At 36.0% G+C, this 22592-nt stretch overlaps 4 protein-coding genes across 8 annotated transcripts; all 4 read left to right on the top strand.

Annotated features, from left to right (window-relative positions):
* Positions 1-1310: 1310 nt before the first annotated feature.
* On the top strand, positions 1311-4828 carry LOC120077128 (probable magnesium transporter NIPA6). 4 transcript variants are annotated; one of them, XM_039031026.1, is made up of 11 exons: positions 1311-1820; positions 1992-2014; positions 2121-2257; positions 2619-2675; positions 2764-2854; positions 2950-3110; positions 3197-3324; positions 3408-3545; positions 3657-3749; positions 3851-3968; positions 4360-4828. In XM_039031026.1, the coding sequence occupies exons 4-11, from the start codon at positions 2666-2668 to the stop codon at positions 4449-4451; spliced, it is 831 nt and encodes a 276-aa protein (XP_038886954.1). In that variant the 5' UTR covers positions 1311-1820; positions 1992-2014; positions 2121-2257; positions 2619-2665; the 3' UTR covers positions 4452-4828. The 4 variants fall into 4 exon arrangements, with proteins under 4 accessions (XP_038886954.1, XP_038886956.1, XP_038886953.1 ...); XM_039031028.1 differs by lacking the exon at positions 2121-2257; XM_039031025.1 differs by lacking the exons at positions 1992-2014; positions 2121-2257.
* A 1776-nt stretch (positions 4829-6604) lies between these two features.
* On the top strand, positions 6605-8664 carry LOC120077882 (eukaryotic translation initiation factor 4B3-like). Of its 2 annotated transcripts, none has more exons than XM_039031977.1 (2): positions 6605-7815; positions 8469-8664. In XM_039031977.1, the coding sequence occupies exons 1-2, from the start codon at positions 6686-6688 to the stop codon at positions 8521-8523; spliced, it is 1185 nt and encodes a 394-aa protein (XP_038887905.1). In that variant the 5' UTR covers positions 6605-6685; the 3' UTR covers positions 8524-8664. The 2 variants fall into 2 exon arrangements, with proteins under 2 accessions (XP_038887905.1, XP_038887904.1); XM_039031976.1 differs by lacking the exon at positions 8469-8664 and adding an exon at positions 7973-8254.
* Positions 8665-9082: 418 nt separating this feature from the next.
* LOC120077881 (probable amidase At4g34880) lies at positions 9083-13136 on the top strand. The gene is made up of 5 exons (XM_039031975.1): positions 9083-10179; positions 10258-10472; positions 11600-11845; positions 12236-12434; positions 12613-13136. The coding sequence occupies exons 1-5, from the start codon at positions 9538-9540 to the stop codon at positions 12982-12984; spliced, it is 1674 nt and encodes a 557-aa protein (XP_038887903.1). The 5' UTR covers positions 9083-9537; the 3' UTR covers positions 12985-13136.
* Positions 13137-16619: 3483 nt separating this feature from the next.
* Positions 16620-19378, top strand: LOC120077566 (probable amidase At4g34880). The gene is made up of 5 exons (XM_039031496.1): positions 16620-17820; positions 17917-18131; positions 18209-18448; positions 18582-18780; positions 18859-19378. Exons 1-5 carry the CDS (start codon positions 17275-17277, stop codon positions 19213-19215), a joined length of 1557 nt encoding a protein of 518 aa, XP_038887424.1. The 5' UTR covers positions 16620-17274; the 3' UTR covers positions 19216-19378.
* The last annotated feature ends 3214 nt before the right edge of the window (positions 19379-22592 follow it).

The following is a 22592-nucleotide window of genomic DNA, read 5'->3' as shown; positions in this document are numbered from 1 at the left end:
TTAGTACAATTGGTTCACTTATGTATCTTGCTAATAATACAAGATCATAATCAACAAGATATAATTCTCCTCCAACAAAAAGACATTAGAACGGAATTAAGCATATACTCCATTATCTTCGAGGAACGATTGATATGAGTTTGTTTTATTCAAATAAATCGAATTTTGATACGGTTGGTTATCCAAATTCTAAATATTTATCTGATCCACACAAAGCTAGATATCAACACATGTTATCTAAAAGCATATTTCATCAAAAATTTTCTACACTCATGATCTTGAGGAAATTAAAATGATGACATCACTATACAACAAATTTGTTTGAAAGATAACCTAGACTTATTTACAAAAGCATTACCTAGCGTAATCTTTGAAAATTTGGTGTATAACATTGGAAGGCGGCAACTCAGAGATCCCAAGTGATGTTTCTATGATAGGGAGTAAATATACTTTGTAAGAGTATAAATTATATGAAATATATAGTCTTTTCCCTTCATTAAGATTTTTTCCCATTGGGTTTTTCCCAGTAAGATTTTAACGATGCATATTTCATACATAAAATGAGCATCTAAGATAATAGATACCCATTAAATGCTGAAAGAGGGAGTATTATAAATACTATGATAATAGATACCCCTGATGCTTAGTGTTTCATTGACCATGTACCATACCCTCATTCCCTAAATGTTGTTTATGTGTCTCAACATTACACATCAGTATCTATGTAATTCACCTTATACTTGCTAGCTTGCCTATAAATTGTGGTATTTGTGGGTTTTGGAAGATGCATATTGGGTCAAATTCATGAAAATTAGAAAAAGTGGTTATTTTAGAGAAATTACTTATTTCATATTTGGTTAACTTATTTTATTTATATATTATGTTTTATTTGTTTTAATATCTATTTATTTTATTATATTTTTTCCATATTCATGTTGTCATTGTGTTTGAATTTTTTGTTTTGATAATTTTCTAGAAATATATATCATTTTCGGTACTTTTAGTGATATTTCCATGTCAACATTTCCACGTCAATATTTTTAACCTCGAACTAATACAATTTAATTTAAGGGTTTAAATTGATTTTTAGTGAAAAAAAAAATCTCTGCCGACAAACATCAAGCAAAATGAACTGGCTGGCCCCACAAAAAAAAATCCTAATACGTTAATTAATTTTCAACCTTCTAAAAAAAAACAAACGCGTACTTTTTATTTTATTTATTTATCAGTGGCATTACAATATATCCACTAGATAGCCGACACGTATTGCAAAATTTATTTTAAAACCAAAAAATAAAAATTAATAATTAAAGGAAAACCATAGAGCCTTTCTTTCCCATCAGAAAAATTACGGCAATACGACGAACGACGAAGGGAGTGCGTTGCATCGAGAAATTCTTTTCAGATCTCTTTTCTCGTCGGACTTTCCTTTCTCCGGCGACCCCATTGCCTTTCTTCTTCCATTTCTTGGAACTCGTGATCTTCTTTTGGCGGAAACTTGGTTATTGGTAGTGGTGGCCCCATTATTCCCAATTTTCATTGGGCAATCAGATTTATGATTGATTCTTGCTGTTTTTGTTTTCTATTGCCGCTCGTTTGAATTTTGGATTGCAACCCAATTCGGGCGGGAGTTTGTGGGAACCCTTTGATTTAATCCGAGCGAACCTATTGTCTGCGGTGTGTTTGCGAGGTAGAAATGACGATTTCGGAGAATACGAAGGGTCTGGTTCTAGCTATGGCGTCCAGTGCGTTTATTGGGTCGAGTTTTATCTTGAAGAAGAAGGGACTTAAGCGTGCCGGAGCTACAGGGGCCAGAGCAGGTCTGTGATTACGACTCACGAATTAATTTTTATATTTATTTCTTGGTTTTGGTTTCGCCTTCTTGTGGAATTGAAATGCTTGATTTCTGATTGTCCAATGTATTTGTTGGTTGGATGCAATCTGATTCATTTTGAATTTTTCTTTCTGTATTGTGTTTTATGCCCTGTTAGGAAGCAAGGGGAGTTTCTTTCAGGTAAATTTATGTCAAAACTTTTGGGTTAGTTAGTTCCGTGTGGACTTTTCTTCTTGATTTGTCTATCATTGGTGCCACTTATTCAACAATGGATCCTGGCACACAGGGCAATTGAGCTTTTAAACGTATGGAAGCTTTGGCTTTAAGGGTTGGGATTGGGCTCTCCAATAAGATCTTGGATTCAGAACACCATGAGCCATCTTTTGGATGTCAGATGGAAGCTTTAGGGGGCTGGGATATGAGGTGTTTTTTTTTTCTTTTTTCTTTTTTGATATCCACGAGTATCTGGATCAGCTTATGCACACCTTAACTAATAATCTCAAGGGATAACCTGTCCGACCATACAACATTTGAATGTCAAGAAACTCGTAGGATATTAAATCCTAGGTAGGTGGTCACTATAGATTTAAGGTACTTTGTAAGCTGGTCTAAGCTGTAAATAGAGTTGTTATCCTCTTGATGAACCGAAAGATCTTTAATTAATGAATTTATTTGTTCATCTGCTTTGTTATTACTTCTTATGGATGTTCAGTTCAAGAGTTTTCTAGGCAATGTTCATGCTCTTTTATACTGGTTGATGCTTATAGTCTCTTTCTTAAAACAGGTGTTGGCGGTTATACATACCTGTTAGAGCCACTTTGGTGGGCAGGCATGATCACAAGTATGTATAATAATATGTCTGATCCTTATTGTCAAAAATATGAAGTTGATCCTGATCCTGATTCTGATTTTTCTTTCTTTCTAAATAGTGATTATCGGAGAGATTGCAAACTTTGTAGCATATATTTATGCCCCAGCAGTTTTAGTCACACCCCTTGGTGCACTGAGTATTATTGTCAGGTGAGTCCCTATTGAGATTCTTGTACTATTTGTGTAAAACAAAAAATGTAAATCAGGTGGATCTCACAATTTTTTTTTCCTGATGATTTGTGCAGTGCTGTTTTAGCCCATTTCTTATTGAGGGAGAGGCTACAGAAAATGGGTGTTGTAGGGTGTTTATCTTGTATTGTAGGATCAGTTATAATAGTTATCCATGCACCACAGGAACGTACTCCTGATTCTGTTGAAGAGATTTGGGATTTAGCAACTCAACCAGGTAAGAATTGATTCTTATGAATTTCATTTAATGAAACATCATCAAACCTCGTACTTAATATCTCTTTTTTCTTAATCCCTGAACAGCTTTTCTAGTCTACATTGCTGCTATAGCTTCGTTAGTTTTGGCTCTTATGTTGTATTTCGAACCTCGTTATGGGCATGTAAACATACTGGTCTACTTGGGAATCTGTTCTCTAATGGGCTCATTGACGGTAGCTATGCATTTCTGCTAGATCAAACTATTTTACAACTTTTATTTGAATTGAAATTTTCTAAACGTTTGTGATTAACTCAGGTTATGAGTATTAAAGCTATTGGAATAGCGATAAGGCTTACGCTTGACGGGGTAAGCCAAGTAGCTTACCCTCAAACTTGGCTTTTTGTCACAGTTGCAGTAGTCTGTGTCATCACACAACTAAATTACTTAAATAAGGTTGGTGTCATATTAATATGGAGGGCACAGTTGTTTCCTATTCCTTTCTTAACCAAATGCTTGAACAGGATTGTGTATTTATGTTGACTGATATGGTCTTTTTCGTTTCAGGCATTGGATACATTCAATGCAGCCCTTGTATCTCCCGTATATTATGCCATGTTCACGACATTGACTATTATTGCTAGTGCTATCATGTTTAAGGTAAATTTCTTAACCACATAGCTCCTCAGATCTCGGGTATTACATCCGTTCAGGTGTAGAACAGCCAATATAAATCGGTTACGTCTGTTTATGCTCTGCAGGACTGGTCAGGCCAGAATGCGAGCACCATAGTCTCTGAATTATGCGGATTCATTACCGTCCTTTCTGGAACTATTATTCTTCACTCAACCAGAGAACAGCAACCGGTCTCCTCACAAGGTATTTCATATAAACATCCCTTTTACTTATCCCCGTTGTCCATCAATTGAGAAATCTTTGTATGGTTTGATATCTAATTAATTATCGCGTGATACCGTATATTGCAAAATGACTGTGTATGCGGTGCCCGTATAAACCACATAGCATCAAGAAGGGTGGTTGAGACATCTGTTTAGTGTATCAGAATCTCTGATCTGTTCTTCAACATTGTTTTGTATAGTATCATTTGTCAAAAATATGGTCCTATACAGAGCCTTACCTAAATAAAAAGGGGTTAAATGTGGCAATGGTTAATGTTTCATAGAGCAAATGTATATATATTACTATATTGGAAATGGGCAATAAAACTTGCACAAGGCTACTAACACATAAGTTATACCCGTGTTTGCAGGATCTGTGGCATGGTATATTAGCGGGGATTCAATGAAAGGTATTGAAGAACATTTGATCACCATAAGCAATTCACATTACACTGAAGAATGAGCATTCTGTTGTGATCGTTATTTGGAAGGCAATGGAATGGTCTTAAATGCAACTTTAAAGGATACTCATACTGGAAGAATGAGTACATTGCCCGATTTTATATCGGGACATTGGCATGTCGGTCATGGTCTTGTCAAGACTCGAGCGGTCCTGTCCCCTCCACTGCTGCCAAAAGGTTTAGTGTTGAAACTCGAGCTGCTCGATCTGGTAAGGATCTTTATTGATAGAATGGTGTGTTGGGGCGGGGGGCGGGGTTGTATTCCCATGCTGGTTCCAGCATGAATAGTATAGCCTGTGCCATATGTAAATTATAGGTTATAACATTCATTCATTTGAGACCTCTAATTTATCCTTTTATAAAAGGAAATCTTTAGTCATTTCTCCTTTTCCCTCATGGTGTAGATCCATCTATAGTTCGGATGACTCATGATTTAGAGGGGAACCTTAGTTAAGTGAGAAAACAGTCTGGTAGATGGATACATAATTATACTATAATCTTAGGCTGCTTATTTGATATTGTTGAATGAGAAATTTTGACAAATCACAAATTGTGATGTTATTCTTCAAATTAGTCATAAAATTACAAAAGGTTGAATTTGGATATAATTACAAATTGACATGTGTCCTAAATTAAGATTAAAATTCAAAAAATGACATTTAAAATAATGACACGCTTCTTCATCATGCTCCTTTGATCTTGATTTAAAACTAAACACCTATACTTTAGGACTAGATAAATATTTTTTCCTTTAAATATTTATTTTCTCTTACTAATTATTTACAAATACTTGAAGACTTTCCATTATAAAAAAAATTGTCAAAAATAAACTCTTCAAGTTTTCACTTTTTAAAACTAGCATTTTTAAAAAGAAAAAACTTTCTCGATTCATCCCGGACAAGATTGACTGCTAAGACTTAGTTAAAAAGTTGATTTTTTTTACTTATTGATTGATTTGGTTCTTCTTAGTACATTGAAGATTCTGCTAATTTTTTTTAAATATTATATAATTTTCCAAAATCTTATACCAAATCTTATATATATGGAAATTTCTACAAATTCAACCAAATCTTATATATATTTAAAATTTTTACAAATTCAACCAAATATTATATCAAATATTTTTGTAACTTTTAAAATCTTTAGCCTAAATTATGTTCCACAATTATAATGAATTTTCAAATTATATCAAATTTTCATAATTTTTTCAAATCTTACCATTTTATTTTTTTGCAAAATTTAATCTTTCCCAATATTTTAAAAATTAAAATGCAATCACTTGAGATCCATTTGTATGATTGGTAAGTTCATTTGAAAGTTCGGAAATTCATATAATTGTAGAAACATAATGAACTAAATATTTGAAAAATTACTTTATAATATTTGGTAATGATAGGTTAATTAAGAGAAAATTTAAAAGTATAAGATTTGGGAAGATTACATGAAATTTGAAAAAAATAACCGCTCAATCTTGACCCAAATCAATTGATAAATTAGAAAAAGCTAAATCTCGATGACCAATCTTATTTCAGATGATCAAAAAGAAAACTAACGAGTTTTAAAAAAGTGTACTAGTTTTATAAGACTATTTATATCGATATGTCAAAGTATTAGCGTATGACAACCAGTAATTACATAATATTATAAGCGTAACTACTTAAAAAACTTTCTTAATTCAAAAGAGGAAAAAGGGAAAGGAAAAAAACTTTCTTCCTTTTTCAAAAAAATCAAAAAGGATATATAATAGACAAATTCTTTGGATTAAAATATTATCTTGGTCTTTTTTTAATTTGAAATTAATTTAATTTTATTTATTGAACTTTTAAATATTTAATTTTAATCGTTATATTTTAATAAAGCTTAAATTTATTCTTTAAAATAATTTAATTAGCTAGTTGTTAATAGTAATAATATTTATGATAAAAATAAAAGAGGTGAATATGTTTTCAAAATTTATTGCGAAAACTTTTTATTACCGAGAGTACAAAGAGGAAAATGTTGTTAAAAAAATAATAATAAATAAAGAGAAAAATGATATTTTGACAATTATGCTCGATAAGCAAATGGGAGAATCTCATCATCCGCCGTTGATTCCCATACGGGTCATTCCTCAACCGTCCGATAAGAATCTGTCATTTCCCCATTTTATAACGTTTGAGACGCATCTCCGGCCACTCATTCTGCTGCCAACAAACGCAAACCCCAAATTCTCACAGAATCTCAAAGCAAAGCAACAATGGCGGCAATGGTTTCTCCATGGGGAAAACCAGGCGCTTGGGCCCTCGATTCTGAGGAACACGAAGCTCAACTCCTTAAAGAACAGGAACTGCAGAAACAAGCCGAACTCAGCCTGGATTTTCCCTCCCTCAATGACGCCTTGGCCACCAAGCAGAAGAAGAAAGGGCAAACTCTCTCATTGGCCGAGTTCAACACCTATGGAAGTACCGGGTCGAGATCTTCTTCCCAGAGCCTCAGACATGAAGATTTGATGGTACTACCCACCGGCCCTCGCCAACGGACGGCGGAGGAGCTCGACCGGAACAGGCTTGGTGGTGGATTCAGGAATTATGGTTCGAATGGTTCGTATGAAAGGAATAATAGGTATTCTAATGGGGACGATTCGTCTAATTCCAAGTGGGGTTCGTCTAGGGTTTCTGATGAGAATCGGAGGAATGGTAATGGGTCTAATAGGGCGGATTCGAGTAAGGAATTTACATCTTCTAGGGCTGACGAAGTCGATAATTGGGCTTTAACTAAGAAACCGATGGCTGGAAATGGATTTGAGAGGAGGGAGAGAGGAGTAGGGTTTTCGGATTCGCAATCGTCAAAAGCCGACGAATCTGAGAGTTGGGTTTCTAATAAGACCAATGTTCCGTCGGATGGAAGGAGATTTGGGGCTAACGGTGGATTTGACAGAGAGCGACGAGGAGGGTTCACGGCGAGCGGCGGCGGTGCAGATTCAGACAATTGGGGGAGAAAGAAAGAGGAAGGTAATACTGGTGGCGTCATTGGTAGTCGGCCAAAGCTTAATCTGCAGCCACGGACACTGCCGGTTAGCGACGGGAAATCGTCGGAGATATCAGGGACGGCGGCGAGGTCCAAGAGTTCGAATCCATTTGGAGCGGCGAGACCGAGGGAAGAGGTTCTAGCCGAGAAGGGACATGACTGGAAAAAGCTTGACGAGCAGCTAGAGTCCAAGATTAAGGAGGTGTCGGTGGAGGAGAAGACAGAAAAATCCAACGCCATTTCCTTTGGGAAAAAGAGCTTTGGCAATGGGAAGAGCCGGGCTGGTGAGGATAGAACAGAGAAAAGCTGGAGAAAACCGGAGTCGCCACTGCAGGAGTCACTAGAATCTCGTCCCGACAGGTTTGTTCAATGATCAACTGAAATTGGATTGAACCATTTCTATGTTTCTTCCCTGTTGTAGCGTATCATCACATTATCTAACTACCTATCTCTGTGTATATCAATGGTGAAGCCTTGTATGTTTCTGATGTGATCTCAGCTGATTATTTCTTTACAGTGGGGAAGAAAATGAAATTCGAGATTGCGAAGGTGAACGCGACGGGGACGAAAATGGAGCTTGAGGGATGTGATTTAAAACTGAGAGATTGAAAGACAGATATGGAAGTTAGAGAAAGTTTTGGAATGATGACAACATTCTCTAATGTTGTTTTCTTTATAGTTTTGCCAGTGAGAAACAGTTTTGATGTGTTTATTGTACTGTTTTGTAGCCAAACTTCTACTTTGTTAACATTATTGTTCTAATCTTAAGTCCCATTTCCTCTGCAGAGTTTATTATTAATATTGCAGTGTTGTTTCTGTTTGGGTTACTTTGATTGGAAACTGGATTTCATTTTGTTTAGAACCTTGTTACGACTTTACTTGAACAGGATTGGTTCTATGGTTCTATAGAGTGTACAGCTGCAAATGTTTTGTAGAGGATTTTGGTATAGGAAAGGAATTTGGTGTGCCTTCCTTTCTGAATCTGAATTTATTGGTTGTTTGTTTTCTTGTAGCTTTATTGCAGCAAAGCAAAGACAAGCAAGCAGCCATGAAAGCAGGGAGGGATAAGGCAGAGTTGTCACTTCTTGTTCTGTTCCCTCTTTCAAATGTGAGTTTTAATTCAAGACTTTGTGTGGAACTCATTCCTCTTAGTATTTGTTGTAGTTTATTAAATAATATGGTTGTTAGTCAATTTGTAGATCAACATAACATATACAAGAACAAGAAGTTTTTAAATTTTAACAATATTGCTTTTAATGTGGACTAGATTGTTGTACATGAACTTCAAAATATGCTAAAGGTTAAATTTCAAAATATACTAAAGATTAAAGAATATGTTTTATTTGGATGTGATGCAACTTTAATTTTTGAAACTAAAAAGATTATGTATTTCTATTATTGGGTCAAATGTTTAATTTTCTAACCTGTCATATTATCATAAAATAATAATAATCAATAACAAAATGGAATTCGTTTTCATTTGAAATAATATTTTGTACTACTTTTTTATTTTAATAATTTATTAAATAATGTTTTTGTTAAAAGAATATGGGCTTATTTGTTTATGTTGTCCATTACAAATATTTTATTTTAATAAAATAATAACAATTAAATATTTAACAAACTAAATAGGAAGTTTTAATTTTGTAAAAGGATTGATGCAAGTTTACACTTGAAAACTCAATTACGAAATTGATGGTGTTTGATATGTCAAGAAAATGACCGAGAATTTGTGGAGGAGATGAATACGTGTGTATCTAACTTTGATATTTCCTTGGTATCTATGATCTCATTGCAAAAAACTCTAAAGTTCATTTGTACGGTTGAGCTCTTAACAAAATTATTATAATTGATCAACATATTGATGACATTCGAACTTGACATTGTTTTAGGCTTCTCTTTCTATCGTGTAGCACAATGAAACTAACGTATCTAGTGTTGGACTTAAGACCAACTCCATAGATAGATGTTAATATGCCCAGTGTTCTGATAACTCAGTTTCTTGTTCTTCGTCATAGTACTAAATTACGAAATATACACCCAAAAAAACTCATAATTAACAGTTGAAAGATTATCACTACCATGTGCAAGTGCATTAAACTAAAAGAAATTCGAGAGTGGAGATTTGAAAATGTCAACTATCCATGGCCTCTCCATTACAAAATCCGAATACTATTCCACCGAATCTCCGACCAAACGCACCCAACGGAAAGAATGAACATCGTCTTCTTCCTCTCAGCTTTCTTACTCTTCACCGGCGATGCCAGCTCCTCCGACTTCCCCATCGACGAAGCCACCATCGCCGAAATCCAAAATGCCTTTTCCCAAAACAAACTCACCACCACACAACTTCTCGAACATTATCTCAACAAGATCCACTTCCTCAATCCAGTCCTCAAAAGCGTTCTCGAAGTGAACCCAGATGCAAGAGCTCAAGCGGAAGCCGCCGATCGAGAGAGGCTCCTCGCCGGGGGAAAAGCCCTAGGCGAACTCCATGGAATTCCAATTCTGCTCAAGGACGCCATTGCGACCAAGGATCGCCTCAATACAACCGCCGGATCCTTCGCGTTGCTGGGTTCGGTGGTGCCTCGAGATGCGACGGTGGTTAGTCGCCTGAGGAACGCCGGCGCGGTGATTTTGGGGAAAACTTCGCTTACAGAGTGGTATGGGTCTCGTTCTTTGAAGATTCCCAATGGATGGTGTGCCCGTGGTGGTCAAGCGGTGGTTAGTATATTTTTCTAAGACTTTTGCCCTAATCTTCCATGATTTCTTGAATTGAATTGAATGGAATGAAATACACAGAACCCATATGGAAAAGGAGGGGATCCATGTGGGTCAAGCAGTGGGTCTGCAATATCGGTCGCGGCGAACATGGTGACCGTGTCTTTGGGAACGGAAACTGATGGGTCAATTCTGTGTCCGGCCGATTACAACTCGGTGGTTGGCATCAAACCCACCGTCGGTCTCACGAGCCGGGCCGGCGTTATCCCTATCTCTCCTCGCCAAGACACAATTGGGTAGGGTATACACAAACTTGACTGAACCCTTCAAATTTGGAATATTTTGGTTTTGACATTTTAACCTAAAAAATTGTACCAATGGCTAAGTGGTTAGAGAGTTTTTTTTTTCCCTCTCCTGGATGACCTTGGGACCATGATTTTGAAATCAATGAAGGCTAGGTGACTAACTTTTTGATGATGTTACAGTCCACTTGCAAACGGATGAATTATCTACGGTGCCCTTTCGTGATTTGTCTTAAAAATTTCTCAAAATATGCTCATGCTCTCGTGTTATTTCGACTCGCAAATTTAAAAAGTTTTTCAGGAGATGCACGTTGCACTATTCAGTCACATTCAAGATCTAATGTGATTTTTTTTTTCGGATGACCTAAAGTTCACCCATAAATGTGGTTGACCTTGATTTTGAAATCAATGAAAATTAGGTGATTAACCTTTTGATGATGTTACAAACCACTTGCAAATGGCGAATTATCTATTGTGTTCCTTCGCGATTTATTTTAATTTCTCAAAATACGCTCATGCTCTCGTGTTATTTCGACTCATGAATTTTAAAAGTTTTTCTAGCGATTCACAATGCACTATTTAGTCACATTCAAGATCTAATGTGAATGTGATGTGTAACTAACATGAACGCAAAAAAACTCGAGGTCAAAGGTTCCACGGGGATATTTTTTTAAACTGAAAAATCTCAAAAAGTTGTAACCAAATCAAATTGGACCCAATTTAACAAAATAAGTCTCTCATTCCCTATTTTTCCTCTCGCTCCCTCTCCCTACATTGCCTCTTAACTCTTTCCCTCTTGTCCTCTCTCACTCTTGCTTCTTCTTTTTCTGCCTTGGCTACCAAGCGAGAGTAGAGTGAACATAGGCAACGAGAGGAAAAATAAGAAGTGAGAGATTGAGAGTTAAAGTACATGGACCCAGAAAAGCATTAGAAAAACGTATTTTAAAAAATCAGGTCAAATATCATTTTCTTGTCAACTGTTTTGAGGAAGTATATTATGAACATGGGGATACTTTTTAATTGGTCCATGGGGAAAAAAGTCTTGCTTTCTGTGTTTTTTTACAATCTTTCTTTACAAGTTTGATAAAGAAGGTGCAATTGAATTGATGGGGAGTTGACAGGCCCATATGTAGGACAGTTTCAGATGCTGTTTATGTTCTTGAAGCTATTGTGGGATTTGACCCAATGGACTGTGAGGCAACCAAGGAAGCATCTCAGTTCATACCTTCAGGTGGTTACAAACAGTTTCTGAGGAAAGATGGGCTTAAAGGAAAGAGATTGGGCATTGTTAGGCATCCCTTTTTTGACTTGTATCCCAATGACTCCATGGCCATTCCAACCTTTGAGCAACATCTCAATCTGTTAAGGTATATTTGCAAAATGACCTCTTTTTTTTTTCTCTTTTGGCCCACATAAGATTTGATTAGATTCTTTACTGTTGAGAATTTTGATTAGAGTTATCATACCATGAGTTCTTTTTTCATGCTAAATTACAAAAAGTACCAATGGACTTTACCTTTTGCTTAAGACATTCCTATTGTTTCAAAAGTTGCAATATTATCTTTGACAGCGTTTCAAAACTATAGTTGTTGCAGTAGAAATTTATTAGAATGTTGGATGAAAGTTGAATACTTTTTAAACAAAAAGAAAAGTCCAAAGGTTGTACGAACGGTTTGGGATTGTATCTATTAGTTTTCAAGGTGTATTTAGTGTAGTGTACTAATTGCTGAGAGTTTTTCCCTTGGCTGAAACTGAAGGAAAAGTGGAGCAACCATTGTAGATAACCTTCAAATAACAAATGTAGATGTCATTTTGAATCCTTTTGGAAGTGGTGAATTTATTGCAACCATAGCTGAGTTCAAGCTTGGCATAAATGATTACCTCAAGAAACTGATCCAAAGTCCAGTTAGATCTCTAGCTGACATTATTGCCTTCAACAATAACCACCCCGAACTGGTAAGACTTTGTTGTTAAGTTTTAGATCTTCATTCTTGATAATGGGTTACTTGACATTTAGAGAACCGCCGAATCTATTATAACTTAACATTCCAAAAACGTCAAGTAACACAGTTTGTGTTTGTGTAGTAGTCTCTCCTAAGGGATAAGCTATTGATATTTCCTGTTGGCATTACAGGAGAACATGAAAGAGTATGGTCAAGATGCCTTTCTTTTATCTGAACAAACCGATGGCATCGGAGAGACGGAGAAGGAGGCAATTAGTAGGATGATGAACTTATCGCTATATGGGTTCGAAGAAATAATGAAAGGCAACAGTCTGGATGCAATGATAACATTAGGGACAGGAGCAGAAGGTGTCCTAGCAATTGGGGGATACCCTGCAATTAGTGTCCCTGCTGGATATGAGGGAAATGGAGAGCCATTTGGTATTCTGTTGGGAGGTCTCAAAGGGACTGAACCAAAGCTAATTGAGATTGCTTATGCATATGAACAAGCCACCATGGTACGAAGGCCACCTCCTCTTCTTTCTCAATTATCAAGTTTGTGAAAGTTATCTGTATCAAGTTTCAAAATAGAAGATTTTCTGCAACTTTAGGAAAAATAACTTCTTTGCTGGGAAAGCAATGCTCTATCAGACAGTATATGAATGGATCCAGAAAGTTTAAAAAAAGTATACATAAATGGTTTTTTTTTTTTTTTTTTTTTTAATGATGGGTTTTTAACTTCGTGTTTTCTTTTTACGATGAGGATAAAAAGGGTAAAATAAAAGGTTAAAAAGTTTTTGCTTTCCAGGTCCATTCTAGAGAATTGTACGGATCTAAAATTTAGGTTCAAAATGAAATCTGTCCCACTTTCTAGAACTTATTTTTTAATCTTTTGCTTATGTCATATTAGTAAAATTACCATAGTGCACGTAGGTTAGGAACTCCCTCTTGCTACTCATTCTTGCTCTTGCTTCTTGTTCTTATTTTTCTATTACCTTTTTTGTGATGATTAAATGTCAATACTCTTTTCTCTTCCTGTTGTACAACAGGAGTGAGAGTGAGAAACTAAGGAAACAAGAACGAAACTAACAAAAAGAAGAAAAACAAAAACAAAAGTGAGAGCGAGAAACTATAACTGGTAATCAAGAAGTGAGAGTATAAGTTTAAAATGTCAATGGGATAATACGGAAATCTGCTCTAACGTCGACATTGGCAAAAGGTTATATAACATTGGTTTATAGGAATGAGTGATCTCATTTTGCCCATCCTTTTAGGCAACCAATCCCAAAGTGCCTCCATTATAGCCTTTTCCACATATATATTTCTTTTAGATAATATCTCATGTGTTTCTTAATTTTCCTCCAAATGGCAATGTGGATGGGGAATATCTCTTAACCCCCTTTGGAAAAAGAATTATACCAAGTTTTGACTTCAATTGCAAAAAGATAGATCAACCATTTGTTTTCTCTTCTATAAATGCTATTGTGCTTTTAAAGTTTTGAAACAAACTATTAATTTAAAGAGTTCAAGCTAATTATGTTAAGTTGCCATCACATTTTCAAATTTAAAATATTAGGTTTTGATAATTTTGATTATTTAACACATTTTAAACTTTTTTAAAAAAATAATATTATCATTTTCATAAAGCCAGATATTATGTAAACTATATGATTAATTGTGTATGGAAATCTTCATTTAAATAATTAAATCCCCCACAAGTAATCCTCATGTAAAGGAAAATCTTCACCTTCCTAATAAAACCATTTAAAATATTTATAAATATGGAAGTGTTGGACAATCAACTTTTGAATTTTTTTTCAACTTTTAATTTCGTCCTCCCTTATTTCTTCTTCTTCTTCTTCTAATCTTTTTTTAATTTTTTAATTTTCTTTCTTTTCTCCGATTTATTTTTATTTTTATTTTCTTTCCTTTTTCTAGTTTTTCTTCCATCTCCCTAGTCTCCTCATACATCCAAACATTATATAGTACATAAATACTATCACTGATATCCTTTACATTGATAGCAATAAAAAATATCATTAACAGTAGCTATCAATGATATCCTTTATGAATATCAATGTAGAAGAATATCATTCTATACCTATATGCATCAATAACGACATACAAACACAAATATGTATCAACAAATTAATTAAAAGACCTAAATTATTTACAAACAAGTATAACATGATATCAAATTCAAACAACAAAAAGTATCAAAATATTACCATTGATAGAAACATATAAGTAATAGCCACTATTTGACTATCATTTATAGAAACATATCAGTGATAGCAACTGATACCCATTTTTCAAATTGAAAGTTATAACTAATAGTAGCATCACTAATAACAGCTATCAACGATAGCAATTGATAGCACATTTCTCGAATTGAAAGTTATCACTAATAGCAACTATTAGTGATTTCAGCGATAGACTGATAGCAACTCTTTGTCATAGCAACTGATAGCACATTTCTTAAATTGGAAGTTATCACTAGTTGCAGTTATCAGCGATAGCAACTAATAACATACTTCTCAAATGGAAAGCTATCACTGATAACAGCTGCCAGCGAAAGCTTTCGATTTGAGAAAATCGGGAAGCAGCGTGCAAAATGGTAGATGGGTGTGGGTTTTTGATCTTTTACCAGTTTCTGTTCTATATATGCAATTATTTTATCCTTGTTCTACATATCCTATTATTTTGGACTTGAATTCTATTCCCCCGAGAAAAAAAAAAACACATTTGGTGTCTGAAGTTTGGAAAAGATAACTTTTTGGTCTCTGAATTTTTAAACCGGACATTTTATCCCCTAATGCAAGTTGACATGACATCGTTTTCTCCCTTTTTCTCGACTTTCTCCCTCCATTCATCCATAGTCATCATTAGGAATGTTAAAAAAATCCTATGACCCGAAAAGACCGACCAACCAAATTCAATCCGTACGGTTTGGGTTGGGTTAACTCTTTTGGGATGGATTGGGTTCAAATAAATAAAAATTTTATGGGTTGGGTTCAAAAAATAAAAATCTTATGGGTTGGGTTGGTTCATGGATCATCTAAAATAACCTAAACCAACCCGAATCAACCTTATTAACTTTAAAATGTATATTTTTTGCTTGTGATACAATTAGATATACATATATTTATTTTAGTTTTATTTAATTTCATTAGTTTTTTGGATAATTTATTCTCTAACAACTTTTAAAAATATTTTTTTTTAGTATTTTGGAAAGAGATTTTACATTATCTAAATTGAAATTGAGTTATTAATCTTAATTCAATATATGAAAATAGTTAAATCAAATTTTTACTTATTAACATTTTACTTCTTTTAGAACAAAATTTTAAATCAATGACCTGAATAACCCAACCCAACCTAACCCAAATATTTAATGGTTAGGTTGGGTTGGGTTCATTTTTTAATGAGGATTATTTGGATTGAAGAAATTTACAATCTGGTTGATCTTAAAAGTCCTTTTTAACTCAACCAACTCAACCCAACCCATGAACACTCTTTTATTGTTGCCTCTTTTATTTTTCTCTCCTTTCTACTTTTTTTTTTCTCTTCTTCCTCCTTCCTCCCTTTCTTCCCACGTGTAAGATATACACATACACGAATGGGAAAGAGAAGAAGAGTATAAAGAAGAGGAAGAACAGAGAAAAAATGAAAAAGAAAAAAAAGAAAGAGAAGGTGGCAGTGGCGGTGGCAACCGTACAACAATGATAAGTACCGATGGTGATGGCAACAATCGCGGTTGGGTTGAGAGGAGAGGAAAAAGAAGGAGAAATGAGAGAGAGGAAATATATTAATTTAATAAAAGAAAAATGTGTCATGCCAACTTCTGTTAGCTGTAGTATGAGTGATATGGTCTAAAATGATACCAAACTCAAATCTCATGAGTTAAAATATGCTTAAAAATTGAGAAGTCAAAATGTTACTAAATTCAAATTTTAGAAACAAAAGTGTAATTTTTTATTCAAATAAACTAAAATGCATAAGTGGTAAATATGGTAACTAATTTCTAAAATGTAAACCTATTGCAACAAGGTCAATATGCTTGGTTTAGAGTTGTATATATATGTTAAAAGAAAATGGGGTAAAGATCATATTTCCTATTCCCTTTGAACTTACTCTAAATTATTAATTTTACATTTTTAAAAGTATACACTTTTTTTTTCTTTTTCTTTTTTTTTTTACAAAATTATCTCAAACACGCATTTCGATTTTATTAAGAATGATGATTACAAAATTTATACAATTACATAAATAATTACAAACATTTTAAATGATCTAACTAATTCAAATAAAAACGAGGTTAGAATTTACCATGTCAATTCGAACATACCTTAATAGAAAAGATACAAATTACGGCCCCAAAAAATAATGAATAGTCCAATCCTCCACCTGGTTGAATTTGAAAACTTATTAAAACTTCACCATCAAATTACATCAGCTATAATTTTGCACATCAATTTGCATATTCCTTGAAAAGCATTTAAAAATTTCTTCAAGTTCATCAATCAACCAAACATTGGGTTTAGATCCCATGAACAAAACAAACATAACATAAGAACTTAAGCTACAAACAAATAAATCTACCGGACATGGACGGCAATACCCTCCTCTTTAGCTTTGGACTTCATCAAATCTTCATATTTTTAATGTTCTTATCTGCAAACCCATCCTTTTGTAATCTTTCTATTGCCATAAACCAGAACCTGGTCAGAAGCTCAGAACATGTACAAGAAAACAATGCTAAAACCAAACCTTCCATTGAAGCTTCTATATAATATGATGATGCCATGGCCTAAAATTTAGAACTTCCATCGAAACTCCAACTTCAAACCTCCATGGCCTACTCTTCACCACTTAGTTCTGTAGCCTTCTCATTGCTTCTGATTCTTGTGGCCTTTTGTTTGACTGCGCCACATTCTGCAACGGTTCGAGGATTGTCAATCAGAGAAGCCACAGTGCAAGACCTGCAGTTAGCTTTCAAGCAAAACCAGCTCACTTCAAGGAGACTTGTCGAGTTCTACATTGGAGAAATTCACAGACTCAACCCAGTTGTCCATGGAGTCATAGAAATCAACCCAGATGCATTGCTGCAAGCTTACAAGGCTGACAGAGAACGTGCGGCTAAGAAGCCTGGATCGCTTTGTGGGCTGCATGGAATTCCAGTTTTACTCAAGGATAACATTGGGACTAAGGATAAGTTGAACACTACTGCTGGATCATTTGCATTGCTTGGCTCGATCGTACCTCATGATGCAGGCATAGTGAAGAGACTAAGGAGGGCTGGAGCCATCATCCTGGGAAAGGCTAGCTTGAGTGAATGGGCTGATTTTAGGTCCCTCACTGCTCCAGCTGGTTTGAGCGCTAGAGGTGGTCAGGGAAAGGTGTGTTACTTTGAATTGGCTCCAAAGACAATTTCCCCACATTTAATGTTTTTCAAGTACAACTAAAAACCATTTGATTTCTACAATTCTTTTCAGAATCCATATGTTTTATCAGCATCACCCTGTGGATCCAGCAGTGGACCCGCCATATCAGTTGCAGCAAACATAGCAGCAGTGTCAATAGGAACTGAGACCGATGGTTCTATCCTCTGTCCAGCTAGTTTCAACTCGGTTGTCGGCATCAAACCAACGGTTGGCCTCACTAGTAGAGCAGGTGTTATTCCAGTCTCCCCGAGACAAGACACTATTGGGTGAGCAATCTTGCATCAGCAAAACATTCTACAAAGATATAAAACTAAAAGCATGTAACCTTCACATGTGAAAACAGGCCAATTGGCAGGACAGTAACAGATGCTGTAATAGTTCTTGACACCATTGTAGGATTTGATTACAATGATGCAGCCACTAGAACAACCTCCAAGTACATTCCAAATGGTGGCTACAAACAATTCCTCAATCCAATTGGGTTGAAAGGGAAAAGATTAGGAATTGTGAGAAACCCCTTTTTCAGCTTCTTCAATGATTCAGCCATCACAGAAGCTTTTGAGGATCATTTCAACACTCTAAAGTAAGAAAGCCAACATTCTTAACTATCCATACAAAATCCCTAAATCTTTCCATCATATTCATTTAAACAAACAATTCAATACGAACATACATAACAAATCTACACAAGGAATCTAACATTGTTGAAATTGAAGGCAAGGTGGAGCTATTTTGATAGACAATCTAGAGATAGAAAATATAGATATCATCTTAAACGTGACTGCAAGTGGAGAAGCAGTGGCATTACTTGCTGAATTCAAACAATCTTTAAATGAGTACCTGAAAGAGCTCGTGGCTTCCCCTGTTCGAAGTTTGGCTGATATAATCGCCTTCAATAACGCAAACCCAGATCAGGTAACACAATATTAAATCCGTTTTTCATCGCACAATGATCGTATTCATTCGTAATCGATTCGAATCACGGCTGTGCAGGAACTGCTCAACGTTTTCGGCCAGGAGATTTTTCTGGCGGCCGAAGCCACAAATGGGATCGGCGATGTGCAGACGGCGGCTCTGTTGAACTTAGCAAAGCTGACGGAAGATGGGTTTGAGAAGGTAGTGAAGAAGAAGCGGCTGGATGCGGTGGTGACGCCAGGTTCCGGCATAGCTACAGTTCTTGCAATTGGGGGTTTTCCAGGGATCAATGTTCCGGCAGGATACGACGGCGGAGGAGTTCCATTTGGGATTAACTTTGGAGGGTTGAAGGGATCAGAGGCGAAGCTGATTGAGGTTGCTTATGGGTTTGAGCAAGCCACTCTGATAAGAAAGCCTCCTTCCTTCAAGCCTTGAAGTGAATCAAATGATGGTTTCTTAATCAATTGAGCTATGAATTAGCTTTCCAAATTAATTGGCATTTTGATTGTTAAGCAATGAGTATAAGAAGTGAAGCTACTTTGTGTTGCAATTCCATAACTCAATTCTCCTACATGTGAATAGAATTCTTGTTGTCTCATTTTATGCGACCAACATCCTTTGCCACTATTCATATTCCTAATTTCCTCAAGGTTGTGACAGAATGGTGAGTTTTACTTTTCCTTTTTTTTTTTTTTTTTTTTTTTTTTTTTTTTTTTGAAAAAATCGCAACTCGAGTGAATTGTACTCATGTCACATTCATACTCGTTCAAGGTGTGTTACCTATAAACACATACGTATGTGAGCTACTTTTTATATTTTTTCACTATATGTATTTACTTTCATTTGTTAGTTTAGTTTTCTTGCATTTTTACTAGTGTATGTCCTCTCACCATCTTTCATGTGCAAAATGTCACTTTGTATTTGGCTAATAAGGGATAAGACTATGTTAACCTCCAATCATACACTTATAAAAGGAAGGATAAAAGAGAAATTACACCTAGGATTCTGGGAGGAAGTAGTGACCGTGAGGGAAATGGAATCCAAAAGGGGGACCACGAGGCTTGGTTATAAATAGAATGAAGGGAGGTTGGAAGGGCAGGAATCATTTTTGGAAAACTTCCGTGGCTTGAAGGAGAGAATTCTAGCCCTCTCGTATTGGCTAGATTGTTATGTTTCTTATCTTTTCTATTTTCTTTGTTATTCCTCTTTTGTATTCTTGTTTTCTTTTTCAGTATAAGTTCCTTGAACATTCTCTGGAAATAATACACTCTGAGGCAGAGGATATTATTGTGTTTTGCTAGTTATTCTTTGTGGTTGTTGTGTTGTTGGGTTTTCTGAGTGCAGGAAGGGAAAGATACCTAACAAATTGGTATTAGAGTTGTTACAATCCTGGGACGAACAAGAAAAATGGGAAAGAAATAGATTGAAGAATGGTTAGAAGCTATTGAGAAGAAGCTTTCCGCGATGAAGGACTTGATCTTGGGCCTCTGCAAAAGTGTGGAAAAACTTTCCAAGGATGTTAGAGAAAGCAATGCAACAAAGAAGAACAGTGACTCAGGCGCGGTGGGCGGAACACGAACCAAGCTGAAAGGAAAAATGGAAGAAGAGTGGAATTAACTCATAGCATGGGAAGCAGAAGGATGAATAAGAGTAAATACAAACGTTTAGAGATGCCGATTTTTAGTGGAGAAAATCTGGAATCGTGGGTCTATAGAGCCGAGCATATTTTGAAATCCATGAACTCAATGATATGGAGAAAGTCAAGGTTGTTGTGGTGAGTTTCACGTCCGACAAGGTGGAATGGTTCAGATGGAGCCATAATAGGAAAGCTATCGTTACCTGGGAAGAGCTGAAACAGAGGATGTTCGAACACTACAGGCCTTCAACTGAGGGGAGCCTCGGCGCTCGACTAGTAAGGATCAAGCAAGAAGGCAACTATGCAGACTACGTAAAAAAAATTCGTTACCTATTTTGTGCCATTACTGGAGATGGCAGAGGAAGTCCTCATCGATGCCTTCCTGAATGGGCTAGAGCCATCAATATGAGCAAAGGTGATCAATTGGCATCCAGTGGGCTTGGACGCCAATATGCGTGAAGCCCAACTCATCAATGATCATAACATGGCCCTTAAGTTAGCCCTTACAGACCTAGATGTTAATGGGCTAGAGAAAAAGAAGGCCCAAGCGGGAAGTAAAAGTAGCAGTGGACCGGTAAAAACTAACGTTAAGGGCACATAAATGGAGGCAACTAGACGGGTAACTATCCCCATAAAAGGGAACGTCGGGAAGAAGGATCCTCCAGTCAGACGTCGGTCCGACAACGAGTACAGAGAACGATTGGAGAAAGGGCTTTGTTTCTGATGCAATGAGAAGTACTCGACCAGTCATCGTTGCAAGAGCCGAGAGAATCGCGAGCTAATGCTCTTTATTACAAATGAAGATGACTAAGAAGACAAATCGGGAAAGGAGGAGATAAAAGAAAATCATGAGTTGAACTCGATTGAAGTAATGGGAGATACAGAAGTTTCACTACGATCGATGATGGGGTTCTCAAAGCGTGGGACAATGAAGTTGAAGAGGGACGTTAAAAAAAAAGGAAGTGATCATTCTAATCGACTATGGGGCAACGCATAACTTCATTCACTAGAAATTGATCGATGAAATGAAGCTGACTATAACACCTACTAGGAAGTATGGGATGGTGATAGGAAATGGTGACACGCTACGAGGGAAGGGGGTGTGCAAGTCAGTCACCTTAGAACTCCAAGGATTAGTCATCATAGCTGATTTTCTTCCGATAGACCTAGGAAAGATGGATGTCGTTTTGGGGTTGCAATGGCTCTACATTACAGGGTTTATGGGGGTGCACTGGCCATCACTAACAATGAGTTTCTTGGAGGAAGACCGAATAGTGACTCTGAAAGGAGATCCTACATTAACCCATTCAGAAATATTGTTGAAGGCTTTAGCTAAGGTTTGGGAGGAAAAAGACCCCAGATTCTTGATTGAGTTCCAAAATGTTGAGATCACAGATAATCAGAATGTGACTAAAGAGGATGGAAATAGTGAGGAAGAGAGACTGCCTGTGATGATTCAATATTTATTGGAGAAGAATGAAGATATTTTTGGAACACCAACATAACTTCCACCAAGGAAGGAGATAGATCATCAAATCATCACCCAAGAAGGACAATCCCCAATTAACGTAAGGCCTTACAAGTATGGGCACAATCAGAAAGAGGAAATTAAGAAACTTGTAGGGGAAATGTTAAACGCGGGAATTATCAGGCCAAGTCGAAGCCCCTACTCATGCCTTGTCATATTAGTAAAGAAGAAGGATAGGAGTTGGAGATTTTGTGTTGACTACCGAAAATTAAACCAGATTACTATTGCTGACAAATTCCTAATTCCAGTGATTGAGGAACTTCTATATGAGCTCCATGGTTTAGCCGTTTCCTCCAAATTAGATCTAAAGTCTGGGTATCATTAACTCCAAATGAAGGAAATATATGTAGAGAAAACAGCATTCCGAACTTATGAAGTCCATTACGAGTTTCTAGTTATGCCCTTCGGGCTGACGAATGCCCCAGCTGTGGGAAATGTCCTAAAACTCGCAGTTCGTAAATATTGTTAACATATTCTATTTATCAATAAAAGTATTATTGAGTATTTTATTCAATAAATTATTATTGATATTGCATAGTGTTATAAAAATCAAATAAACGATATGAATACTTTAACTTTATGTGGTGACATAAAAGAGGATCAAGTTTTAGTATATAGTCAAAATGGTCTATAAGCATATGGTTGAGA

The sequence above is a fragment of the Benincasa hispida genome, chromosome 5, assembly GCF_009727055.1.
Source record: "Benincasa hispida cultivar B227 chromosome 5, ASM972705v1, whole genome shotgun sequence".
Classification (NCBI taxonomy): Eukaryota; Viridiplantae; Streptophyta; class Magnoliopsida; order Cucurbitales; family Cucurbitaceae; genus Benincasa; species Benincasa hispida.
Note: the sequence above shows the minus strand (reverse complement) of the source record. Positions and strands in the feature narration are given on the sequence as shown.